General features: G+C 48.7%; 1 protein-coding gene across 9 annotated transcripts in view; it reads left to right on the top strand.

The window, feature by feature from the left end:
• ERC1 (ELKS/RAB6-interacting/CAST family member 1) overlaps positions 1-12,263 on the top strand; it is a 2,156,751-nt gene extending 2,144,488 nt beyond the window's left edge. For all 9 annotated transcript variants that reach the window (XM_078673690.1, XM_078673694.1, XM_078673688.1 and 6 more), the window contains one exon: positions 5,526-12,263. In XM_078673690.1, coding sequence (XP_078529816.1) covers positions 5,526-5,663 — 138 coding nt within the window. In that variant the 3' untranslated portion in view covers positions 5,664-12,263. The remainder of the gene's footprint in view (positions 1-5,525) is intronic.
• The last annotated feature ends 823 nt before the right edge of the window (positions 12,264-13,086 follow it).

The raw sequence follows: 13,086 nt of genomic DNA, 5'->3' as shown, positions 1-13,086 counted from the left end.
CGGCGGACTTTTGTTCGCTGTACAAGAGGCCGTTTTCCCAATAGACAAAGTGGGAGCCGGACTGGTCACCGGCGGCCTGGGCGGCGGCCTGCTGCCCCGCGGCCCAACCAAGGATGGGCAGGAGGTCTGTTCTAGGCAGAATTCTTCTCGGGACAGTCCTCCTTCCTGGCGCCACTGGGCCAGCTCAGGAAGATCGTCCAAGCTGGGGGTCGGTTCGACGTCGGGCCGAGGGGCCCTGCGTCGGGGGGGAAGCTCTCCCCGGAGAATAGCTCAGGGGTCTCAGGGGATTCAGGGACCTCGGGGTCCTCGGGGGTAGCCGGTGCCGCCTCTACGGTCGCCCCTTCGGGGGTGGTCCTTCGGGCGGTCATCGACCGGGTGCTCACACTCGGGCAGGCCCACCATCTCCAAGTGGGTCCTTTTCTCAACCCGCTGCCATGGGGAGCTCTCTAGATCGTTGCCGAGCAGGCAGTCCACAGGCATGTCTGAGCGGACCGCCACTCGTAACTCTCCGGAGACGCCCCCCCATTCGAACGGGACTTGAGCTATCCGGCAGGTGCGGACGGAGTTATCGGCTGCGATCACCCTGCAGGAGATGTGGGGAACAATCTGGGCTTCGGTGACGAGGTGCCGTTTGACGACGGTGATACTGGCCCCAGTGTCTCGGAGCGCCCCTATGTGGTGGCCATTGACAGTCACCTGCTGTCGGTATTTCTCTGTGTTGTCGGGTAGGGGGGCTCCTGGGACCATCTCCCTATCACCCAGGGAGACTAACATCATCGCTGCGGGGTCCGCTCCCTCGAACTCTTCCTCCCCCTCCTCTTCTAGGGCTACTGAGGTGATGTGGCGCACTGGGGGCCCTGCAGCGGCAGGCTTCTTGAACAAAGGGCAGCGGGGGTCATTGGCATAGTGCCCTGGTTGCTGGCAATGGTAGCAGGCTTGGCTTACCCGGGGCCCTGGCTTAGCTGGGGGGAACGCTGCGCGCGCTGTGGGAGGCGAAGTGCCAGGCTGGTTTCTGGGGGGGCTGCGCGGGGACCCTACCTGGGATCCCCTCTGTCTATTCTGACTTCCCCCTCCCTTCTGGCGGGATGATCCCTGTTCATTTCGGCCAGAGTCTGCCCCGGGCCCCCAGGGTACTCTGGTGCTCACCCAGCGATCGGCCTCGACGGCCAGTTTCCGTGGGTCAGCCAACTTGCTGTCCAGGAGGTGCTGTCGGAGTTCCACAAAGCAATTCAGGGACAAATGTTCATACGCAATGAGGTCGATGAGTCCCTCAAAGGTGGATACTTTGCTGCCCTTGATCCACCCTTCCAGGGCCCGGCTGTAGAAATTGACATATTCTACCCATGTGGTGCCGGGGATCTTCTTGCATTCTCGGAAGCGTTGGCGGTACATTTCTGGGGTGAGCCCGTACCTTGTGAGGAGGGCCTCTTTCATGTGGCTGTAGGAGGTCTGTTCGGCAGACGGTAGGTCGAGTAGGGTGTCTCTCCCCTCACTCAGGAATCGACCCCACAGCCCGGCTCCCCAATCTTTCTGCGGAACTCGGTGGGAGGTCATGGCGACCTCGTAGGCCTTGAACCATTGCTGGATGTCATCGTTTTTGTAATATTCTTTGACCACATCCTTGGGGATGTGGACCTTGGGTTCCACCGGGGGAACGGACTCTCGGGTTGCTGCTGTTCGGTTGTCTTCGTTCCGGGTCTTTAGTTCTATTTCCAATACGCTGCGCTCGTGCTCCAGCTGGAGCTTCTTTCCGTCATGTTCTCGCTGGAGTTTCTTCTCCTCTAGTTCTCCTTGCAGCCGCAGCTGCTCGATGGCTAGCTTTTTCTCAGCCAGCTTGAGTTCTACCTCCATCTTCAACCGGGCTAGTTCTAGCTCGTGGCTTCGGTTGCGTTCTCGGTCGGTCATCTCCTCTTGAGACAGACCTCTCTCTGTGCTGTGAGTCCGCGTTGGGGACTCTGCTCTTTCTTGCTCTGGGGCGTGGGTTTCGATCCGGGGGGCTCCCCCTCCATCGGCTTCTGTCGGTGCTGGAGGTTGGGCTCCGGTCTCCCCCCAGGCTGTTAGAGCTTGTTGAAAGTCCTCTTTGGTGTTTAGTCCCGTTGTCGGGATTTGGCGATTTATGCAAAACTGCTTCAGCTGCCGGTGTGTATAATCTCCCAGAAGTTCCATCTGGAAGGTGGTTTCGTCGTTGGTGATGCTCATGGTTGCTCTTCGTTCGGGTAGTGTGTCAGTGCTGTACGATCCCTAGACGTAGGTTCTTATCGCGACCCTGCCACCAATGTTAGAAGGGGACGTCTCAGAGGGCCAGGTTGTGCTCACCCCGACACCCCCAAGACCCACCTCTTCCCCAGAACTTGCAGAGTCTTGATTGTGAGGTCCTCACCGGGGAGGACTTCGTGTCTAGGATTGTACACACGGAGCTCACACCACACTATGAACAGACACCACACCGTTGGATTCTAATAACAAGTTCTTTATATAAGTAATAGACGAAGGAAGCACTCTTATATACACGGTGGTCGAGGGACCATAAAGTCCTGGAGGATTCAGGAAGGGGGAAGCGGGACAGTCTTTTAGTCTCTTGGTCAGTACGAGGCGTACCCTACGCACAGCTCTCAATCCTCGAGCTGGGGGATACGGGATGATGGTCGTACTGGCTGCCTCACCTCCGTCGAGTCGGCTTGGTCGTGATGGTGGTCTCGATGGTCCAGCCGGACCAGAGTACTCCTCGAGCCGCGACGAGGTCAGCAGGGCTCGATCCGGAGAAGTTCGTGAGGAGCCGCGACCGCATCAGCAGGGCTCGGAGGGTTGCAGGTTCAAGCCTGAGCCGCGACAGCGTCAGCAGGGCTCGGGTGGTCTTAGAGGTCGAGCCGCGACAGCGTCAGCAGGGCTCTGATGGATACGAGTTCAGCTCGAGCCGCGATAGCGTCAGCAGGGCTCCAATGGTTACAAGTTCAGCTTGAGCCGCGACAGCGTCAGCAGGGCTCCGATGGTTACACGTTCAGCTTGAGCCGCGACAGCGTCAGCAGGGCTCCGATGGTTACAAGTTCAGCTTGAGCCGCGACAGCGTCAGCAGGGCTCAGAGGTTCAGGATGAGTCTTCTTAGGGTCAGCCGCGATCAGATCAGCAGGCTTCAGGTCCAAGATACAACTGCCCGCTAGTTGTCGGGCGGGCCCAGTTCTAGTCCTTTTGCTCTTTGATCTCCGGACCCTCGCCGGCAGAGGTCTCCTGCCCGGGGGGCTGGTCGTTGGCGAGGTCCGGCGGCTGGCTCTTTGATCCCTTGGAAAAATGGGTCCGGGAATTCCCAGACGCCCAGCGGGTCTGGAGCCAGCCCTCGGGGAGGCCAGAGGGGTGATCGAAACTGGCCCACAGGGGAGTGCCAAAGGTGTGACAGATACCAGACTCTCAGGGGAGGCTGGAGGTGCCATCGAAACTCCCCGGCTTATTTCACTCGGGGAGCCCTTTACCCCCCATCCGGGACTGGCGCGCCTTTGGAGTCTGGGTTTCGCGGGGGCCGGGGTCACGCTAGGCCCAGGGAGACAGGGATGTCGGGAAGGGAAGATGGCGTCCGGCCCTTGTGGGGCATGCAAGGTTTAGGGGCTCGGAGCCGGACGTGGAGTGGGAAAGGCAGGCCTGGTCGAGGTTCTAGGGGGATCTAGGCTTAACTGGAGTAGGACGACCAGGCTCGGGGTGCAGGCTTACGCTCACAGGGTGTGGAGGGACAGAGATGAACCACGCCACGAGGCCGGGTCAAACCGTGATTCTTGGCTTCGAAGCTTTGAAACTTGCCTTACACATCTAAGAATTTCACGAGGTCTTAGGCCAACTAGACGATGAGGAATGGACTGAGGCCATACAGGGCCCGAGGGAGGTAGCGATACGCACCAGATTCTAACTTACCCAACTAAAGATCCTACAAAAGTGCTGCACTGGCTGGGGCAAGCTGAGAATGGTCTGTTCCAGAGAGGATGCGGGCAGGAGGGGTCTTTCTTCCATCTGTTATGGGACTGTCCGGTGATACAAACATACTGGCTTGAAATAGGTAAAATCCTGGCCACAATTAGTCTCTGGTTACAAATAGTCCGGCCACCTTAGACAAACTAAGAGAATCTTGGGAGGGAGATCTAGGCCCTTTTAGATGGGGATGACTGTGTGAGGATGCAATTGCAATGCGGCTCCGCATAGTTCAATTTAAATACCTACAGCGGGTTTATTATGCCAGGGTTAGGCCTTTGGAGGGCAGGCCTGGTGGCATGTGCCTACGGTGTGGCCAGGAAGAGGAAATTCTAGTCTCTACGATATGGCATTGCACAGCACTCGCAAACTTCTGGCGAGGGGTTTTGGCCCGCCTTGCGGAGGTGCTGGGATGGGAGCTCCCCTCCTCGCCTAAGTTTGTATTGTTACATATAAAGGAGGGAATCGGTGGAAATTTTTATAAACTGTATTATTGCTCCTGGGGCTCACGTTGGGTAAAAGAGATATCACACAGAAATGGAAGGCAGTGATCCTGCCTTCTTTCGCAGTATGGAAAAATGGCCTGGATTTCTGTATTGGGTTGGAGATCCCAATATTTAAGGCTAGGGACTGCCCACAAAAGCATCAAAAGACCTGGAGGTGATGGGCAAACTATCAAGGGTTATACCTCGAGCCGATTTCCTCTATGGACGACTTGTCTCCGGGTTGATCAGGGTGGTGGAGTGAGGGACCAACGATTCAGTGATCATCTACATCTGGTAAAGTGGGTGTTGGCATCTGGTAAAGTGGATGTTGGAGTGGTGTTCAAGATGCAGTGCTACAAAAGTGCAATGGGGGGGGGGGTTAAATTGTTTGTTTTATTGGATTTTTCTTTTCTTTCTCCTGGAAATGTATATTCTAAATGTCAATGCAATTACTCTGTATTTTATACTGTAGCAGAATGCTTCTGGGTTACAGAGCTCTGCATTGTTTTTGATGCTTGACACAATAAAATCTGTTTAAAAAAAAAAAATCATGACCACGGTGGTGGGAGCTGAGGTCCAGGTCGAACCGAAATGGTTCCTGTTGTTGATATCTGGTGATGAGACTCTAGTTGACATTAGCCTTAGTAATTGCAAAACGCAACATTGCAGAAACCTTGGAAATAGCCTCCGTAGATCTGTTTTGAATTGCAATAAAAAGATTTTTTTTTTAAAGTCACAAGGTCTTCGACAAGCAAATGATACATTATGAAGTTGCCAATATATTCCCACACTGGGATTGTGATCTGTCATCAGGATAATATGTTGTCATTCCTGGGCTTTCATTTACTCAATATACAAGTTTTAGATGTTTTATGGTTCACCACAGCTGAACCACGAAAACCCAGCTCTGGAAATATGGTGTCCCGGTGACGGGGGCTCTCCAGGACTAATAACTGCTCGTTATGTTTTAGTTTAATCTTCCCCTATTTCTTTTCTTCGCAATGAGTGTTAGTTTGCAATTTTCTTTTTCCACATTCTTCTATTTCCTGTTTTCCATTGCTAACCATTGCCTCTCTTCTTGCCTTGTAGCTGAATGATGAACTAGAGAGGTGTGAGCGGGAGAGTGCTGATCTGCAGGAGTTTGCGAACACCATCTTGCAGCAAATATCGGATCATTGTCCTGACATTCTGGAGCAAGTGGTCAACGCCTTGGAAGAGTCTTCTTGACCTTGCAGTACTACTGAGAAAGAGCATCGTACCTGCTAGCGTTGTCCATGAAGCCTTTGGAGAGTGCAAGATACGTGAAAGGGTGTTAAATCAAGAACATGGAACCAAAACACACTGAAACGTTTGGTCTACCTTTTACCAAAGCGCAGCTCCAGCTCCGATTACCATCCCTTGAGTGCTTCCAGCTTGTGGCTGTGTCCTTAAAGCTTCAACTTCAAAACTGCCTTTCTAGTGTTAAAGTACATTATGAGTTACGTTAACCTATTCCCAGGTTGTGATGCAAATTGCCAGAAACCTATAGTTCATCAGATGCGTTGATTATGTTTTAGAGTCAATGTATCTCAAAAGTATGATGTTAAACTTTTGATGATAAATGCTTTATATCCCCTTTGCTTGGAACAGGCTCTGGCACCAAGGAAGCTGGTGTTCTGTGATCTGCAGTGTATTCCTTTTAAGGCGAGCTTGCTCGGTTTCCTTTAAGAGACCATGGCACAGATGTAAAAAAGTGGCACTGAGCTTGTTCACACACACACTTGTCTGGAAGCGGCCTAGACACTACTCTTTGACACTGTTGCCTTGACTGTTCACTGACGCAGTACAGCCTCAGACACACAAGTCTGCTATAGGTCATGAAAGTGGATGGGGTATTATTTGCTAAAGTTTCCCCATAGTTAAATATACTAAGATGTTATTTATCTGAATAGATTGAGCATTGAGAATAGGTGAACACTATTATTGTCACCATTATGAAAACCCAGCATGATTGCTACAGAGATCTAAGTTTCTGGTTGAGAACCACTGAATTCTGATACAGAACATGTACAGCAACATCACCCAATTTGTGTACGTCACTGAGTATACCAAGAGACAGCACCTGGAATTTGCTATGACACTGAACTTTCCTTTAGACCACTGGAATGGTTCCATCACTGCACATACAAACAGAATCCTTTGAATGTGACCTGTTGCATGCTGGGCTGAATACCTTTGTTCTCAGTTCTGCTCAGATCTCAAGCATTAGTCCAGAGCTCCTACCACAGCGCAATGGTAACCCGGCCAGTGGCCGTCTGTTGTCGAATGTAGAGGTAAAGAGAGACTTTTATTGATTTTTCATCGCCATGCTGACATAATGGCACTGAGTTTTTGCGTTTTTGATCTAGTGGTATCCCTGCTATGAGCCCCTTCTTTCTGACCACATAGGGGAGCAGGCTACCCTCAGTTCTGCTTTGCATGCTTGCAAGTAAAGTAGAAAAACATCGCCCTAGTACAGATTAAACATTGCTTCGCCTAACGCTGTAATTGCAAGAGGAAAAACACAAATTCTGTGAGCCTTAAACCGTTACTGTGCCTCGGTTCCGCCATATTTATGTAGTTCTTTACTCTTTTAATTCATACCACTAGCCTTCAGTGAACTACTGCTCTAATGGCATTCGTTTCAGAGCTGCGTCCTTTAAATTCAGCTGTGAATCTAGCGCAGCCTGTTGGTGGGAATCTGCTCGGAGCCCAAAGATGACCTTGTCAAGCATTGGTAGAAGAGATAATAATGCGAGGATTTCTTCAGTTTTTCTGGTGCGGTGTATGGTGATTAGTGGCCGTCTTTCCAGTCAGTGTGCAGTCTAAAGGGGTTAAAGGCAGTTCACCAGAAGTTTTTTGCACTCTACCTTGCTTAGGTGTCCCCTATTAATCCTGTTGGAAATGGGGTTGGGGGGGTGTTAATGGAAATCTAGATTCCATGCAATACTGAGCTGATGTAATTCAGACCAGAAAGAACGTAGTCCATCCCTGAGCAGGAGCGAGTGGCTGCTGCATTTATATATTGGCACTGCGGATTATCTCTCTCTCTCTTTGTGCCGGAGGAGCTCAGCTTCTGGTCTTTGCCTAGTAAAGACGATCATTCTCCACCAGGCTGACGGTGTGCATACCTGGATTCCTGAGGCCATCATCAGAGCGACAGAAGAAAGCACTGACGTTCTAGGTGTGAACTCTGGAACCTGAAGGTGTGAAGAGTGAGAGTCCTTCCGTGAGCTACAGAGATGGCACTTGGAGGGTTCTGAGCCTAGAGTCAAGTGGTTTGAATCGGATCATGCCTGCAGGTGAAGTTCATGAACCCAAACGGAATGCCCAAGTGGATAGAACCAACCCCCAAGGCAAAGGGTTGAAGGATGAGACATGGGGGGGGTGGGCTGAAGTGGAACTCCCACAGAAACATGTCTTGGTAACTTGGGGTTGTCTTTGTTGCCAGGTGCCATTCAATTCCAAAAAGATATCATTGAAATGTCTCCCAGCAGGAAGGCACCATGAGTGAAGGCATTGCCCTGGACATTAACTTGTCTCTTGTTGAAGTGAAGGGTGCTGCAGCTTCGCAGCCGTGCATGGCTGTCCTGATGTGGCATTTCTGGGGGAGCAAGAGTCCTTGGTCTTTCAAGGAAGGCGCGTAGACGGGGTGACTGTACCAATCTCAGTATCATGACTCACGTAGCGGAAGGCAGCCTCAGCCCTTGTCTGCACATTTTCTTAGGGGCCTGGCTTTACCAACCCGCCCTTGTGTTCATTCTTTCTAATTCCTCCCACTGTTGAAGCTGCTCGTTAACCCGTCGGTCGTGCACTGACCCTCTCCCACCACTTCTCTTTCAGCATCTCATTATTGTCTGCGGCCAGCTTTCCTCACCAGCTGTAAACCAATCTCCCTCCGCAGAGAATGCCTGGAATTCGCCTTATCACAGCTCCAGTGATGACTGCTGCTTCAGACTCCTGTCCTCAGATGGATTGGAATGGCTGCTGCAAGGACTGGGCCAGGGGGCGACTTGGGGCCTCATGAAACGCAAGTGTTGTCAGTCAGCCCCTTTGTCACCCTGTTTGCTATCCTGGCAGTGAAGGAATTACCCTTTCCGCAGGGAACAGCTGAATAGCCCTGTCTCTGATGAGAGCCTGCCTTAATGGCATCCTGAAACTGCAGCCCATTTTCATTTCAGGACCCTGCTGTTAGTTTACAAAGTGGAGGCTTTTCCTTCTGCTGACAGCCTCTTTACCACGGTTATATGTCATGCCTTACTAGATGTAGGTGATTTCTTCTCGCTGTATCCTACACACACATATAGTGGTTACACTTTGTGCCCCTCTCCTGTCATGATTCGTCCCTCCTCACACAGAGTAGGGAGTCAGGGTAATATTTACCCCACCCATGAACATCCTAGGGAAGCTATGGAGCATTTGAACGCGAATCCACAGACATGATCCATATTTAAGCTCCTAGAACTAATGGGAAGGTTTTCAATAGATCAGAAGAATCTTCCGGGGGAACCTGCTTTGAAACATTCAAAGTAAGACAGGCTGCTGCCTACCAGTGCACACTCTTATCGCGAGCCATCTGGTTAAATGATTAGGGAATAAGATCGCTTTTAGTGTCTTTTGTGATATTGATCTCCCATTGTCAGAACTTAGCTAGAATGAGCATGCTTTGGTAATCCATACCCCGGCAGGACATAGGAGTCTCATTCCTGCTTCCTGGGCTTTGCACGGTAGGTTTATAGAGCTCAGCGAAGGGTCGCGTCCGTTTGAATATTAACCATGGCCAGATCCCAGACGTCTGTCTTGGACTGCAGCAACTGTAAGCTCGTCAGGTGTGAAATGTTTGCCTGCGTCAGTGACACCTGTGAGGGCATCTTGAGATTATGTGGCAGAGCCTGAGGTAAAACTCAACAGGCTCACGACTTTAATCTAGATTTTCCAACTCTCTTAAAATGTGCCCATCTCTTATGCAGTATAAAGTCCTCCTTCCAGTGCAGTCATTGTGACTAGGGGCGTCGGTAAATGCACATGATGTTTTTGCTTTGGTTGCAAATTGTCCTGAAGTCCTTTTTGGAGTCAAGCACTCCTTTAATGAACTTCTATTATAAAATGAGATTACTGTGCTGACTTTTACCACTAACATAATAAAATATAGCTTGTGATGCAGAATTGATGGTATGGCACAGGCCAGTTAACAAAATTATTCGGTTCTGCAATGCATAGGTCAACCTTTTAACTTCCCCTGCCGTCCTCAAACGTTTATTCTACCCAGCATTATAGCTGCGTACAGCGTGGCAGACATTCAGTTACTGTAATTCACTTATTTATTTTAATCAATTTCATTGCTGGACTATGTCTGACTGTTCTTGGGTGATGAGGTGATCATGGCACAAGCAGTGAGTGGGTCATGTCTAGCACTGAGTGCTTCGTGTGTTCATCAAAGAGCAGCGTGTGGCTGCGTGGTTTTGCCTTGGCACACAAAGTAGAAGACAGCTGTCCGACTTTGACCGGCAGCAGATGTAGTGTTTGAGGCAGTGTGGCAGACAGGCCCTCAGGCCCATCTGATTTGAGCTGTGTCAGAGCAGAGTACATGAGGTGACTTGTGGAGAACTGTGACTGCCAGAGATGGTTTCTACTCTACTTCTTTGGCACATAGCTCTTCGCTGTTTTGTAGTGTTAGATATTAGTTCCTTGCCATCACATGAATTTACCACCCGTGCAGCAGTATAAAATGAGAATATACCAATCAAGGCAAAGTGTCAAAGAATGTATCCGCTCTGCATAAGTTCTGTGTGTGCATGCAGTGCACTTGGGTCCATATGGACCCTACATCTGCCAAGCTCCCAGGAATACAGAAAGTAAAGAATTGGTGGGAGGTTAAGTTGAGTTTTTTAACGTTTAGGTACAAAAGAATGGCAGTCCAAAAATAGCAAAGTGTTCAAATAATCACAGTTGCCACTATGGACTTCCTAGTGTGGTAAAAAAAACTGCAAAATGTCCTTTGATTTAAAGGAACATAAAGCATAACTCATAAGAGGAATGGCTGCAAAAATACACTACAGAGAATCTTTTTGAGCAAAATGGCTGATTGCTGCTGACTATTTTTAAATGGAAAAAACTTTTTAGTGTCAAAAAAACTTAACACAACAACAGACTCTTTTCTGGTGTGTTTGACGAGTACTGTAAACCAGTCATTGGTATTCTCCTGGCTTTTTCAGGGGGGTTATTTTTTCTTTACTTCCTTTTCCATTCTGTTTCATGCTTGTCAATATTGTCTGTGTGGTCTTAAGACTGGGGCAGTTACCAAGGATATGTGTTTGTGTCTGTTATTACATAAATAAAAAAAAACTACAGAGATAGAATTGAAAGGCTGCAGAAAAAATAACATACACAAAGGAATTCAAGCTATGAAGCAGCATAGGTCCTATCTTCCGGCTCCTCCCCAGGTTCCTCTGCACAGAGGCTCTGTTGACAAGAGCTTTTCCTCCAACTAGTTCCCATAGAAAACAGTCTTTGTAAATGTAAACCCTTGCTTGAAATTGGTCCAGGACACTAGTTCATACATGCCTTTTGGAACAAGTTACTAATCTTACAAAGTATATAAATATTATTTAGAGACTATAGAATAGATTAAAGTTTACAAAGCACTACTTTATGATGTACCCTGAGGAGGGTGACTCAGAGTCCTCTTATCATGTTAATCTAGTGTTGCCTCCTGTCTAAGTTTTACCTTGCCCCATGATTACTGAATATTACAGTTGATTCATGTCGTAAGAACATGGTTGGCTACTGTTAAGTGTTCTTACCAGCAGAATGTTCCAATAGCAGTGCTTTCGAAGAATCGACAGCAGCCTGCTGTAATGGCAGGAGTTCTTTTAAATGGATTTTTTCCAGGAATGTCCCAGAACTCCCTCTCAGTTGGCCGTCCTTGTAACATTTGTGTTGCGTGCCATGAAGAACCTAACCTTCTCCCTAGCTCTGTTATTATTGCCTTTGGCTTCTCTAGTGAAATGAATGCGGCTAGCCAGAACAAGCTTAGGGCTTCAGTGCGTCAAGCAACGTCCTTTCTGGACAGAGGCCTTCTAGCGGACGCACTTCGACATAGGAAATAAACATTTGATTGTGTAGTAATATCTGTGTCCTCGTGCCCACCTTGAGTGGTGTTGCCCACCTATATACCCCTTAATTTGGCCTCAGACTTGCCTTGGTTATTCAGTGATGACATGACTCCCTAACTTTTAATAACAGGTTATATATCATTGTACAAGGTACTTGACTCTCCCGACCTGACAAGACTGCTTTTTGTTTCCCAATAATCGTTCAGTCCCAATTAGTGCACAACCAGTTTCAAAGAGAATCCCACACATACTGTAAAGGCTGATAGTGGAGCTCGTGGCGATGACGTCGGCACCTTGACAGCCTATAAGCACTGGGTTCCCCATCGCAGCAGGAACCTGCACAGAAAGGTATCAGTTTCATGACAGTCTAGGCTCGGCTCGTGGCAGCTTAGAGAGATGATTGCACTTTAGTCGGGGAGGAGGTCGTCTTCAGTTACAGTCGGGCGCATAGTTTGAGTTCCTCTCGAAAACCCCAGGAGCAGAAGGAAAGGTTTGTGTCTCCAATCAGAGCTAACATGCTGCCTTCACTTGTATGTATTTTATTGCTGGAATCGTGTTACTGAAAGGATAACGAAACTACAAAGGAAATTGTGTTATATTCAACCTTTTTGCCTTGATAATAGAAACACTTTGTTCGTTTTTTTTATTCACAAACTAAAAATCATCAAGAGATTATAAAATTATTTAAAACACTGATGAGTGCGTTGTCTCTTTTGCTTAGCATTAAAACTTATGACGTGACACATTTATTGGGCATTAAGGTTGGATTCTACCCCGACGAGCTTTTCCTCAATAGATGTTTTTTTACATTGACTGTTGGTTGGTGTTTTACGAAGTGCTTTTTATCTTTTTCTTCTGCCCCCTCTCACATACTCCTTTGCATTGAAAACCTGTGATACCTATCCACTCAGTTCATGGCGAAGGACTTCATATTGCAGTTGAATGCATTTGTTTATTTTTCGATTGTGGAAGTTGCACTGAAGCCTAAGGAAATGTCATGGCTACGGTAATGTCTTTAATACACTGTTTCCCGTTCTGTCAGGAAACCGATACAAATGTGGAGTCAGCTAAGAGTTGCTCATTATTGAATTCTCAGTGTTGTAATCACACCTTGTTGCCTCTTGTGAGTACTATTTTCTCGGTAGGTTCTGTCTCTGAAATATTACAGCCCAATGTGGATCCCCCAGGATACTTTTTACAAGTTGTCATGGTGCTTTAGTAACGCCAGTTATATCCCATAATTCTGCCGGATATTTCTAACTGCAGATTCCTCACCATGTGAATCTCCCAAGGCCATTCCTGCAATAACTTCTATGTGCTGAGCGGTAGCGCTACTGGTCTTCACTGTGACTCTGCCCCATGTATGGACATGTAGACCGAGAGCCACAGAGGGACACCACCCCATTACATTGACGCCCGAAGGCAACGATCCAGAGCTTTGCTTTTATTGATTCTGGTTTTTACTAAATCCTTAAATTTGGAAGTTTGGTAGTGTGCAAGGATATCACCAGCATAGA

The sequence above is a fragment of the Lissotriton helveticus genome, chromosome 1_1, assembly GCF_964261635.1.
Source record: "Lissotriton helveticus chromosome 1_1, aLisHel1.1, whole genome shotgun sequence".
Lineage (NCBI taxonomy): Eukaryota > Metazoa > Chordata > Amphibia > Caudata > Salamandridae > Lissotriton > Lissotriton helveticus.
Note: the sequence above shows the minus strand (reverse complement) of the source record. Positions and strands in the feature narration are given on the sequence as shown.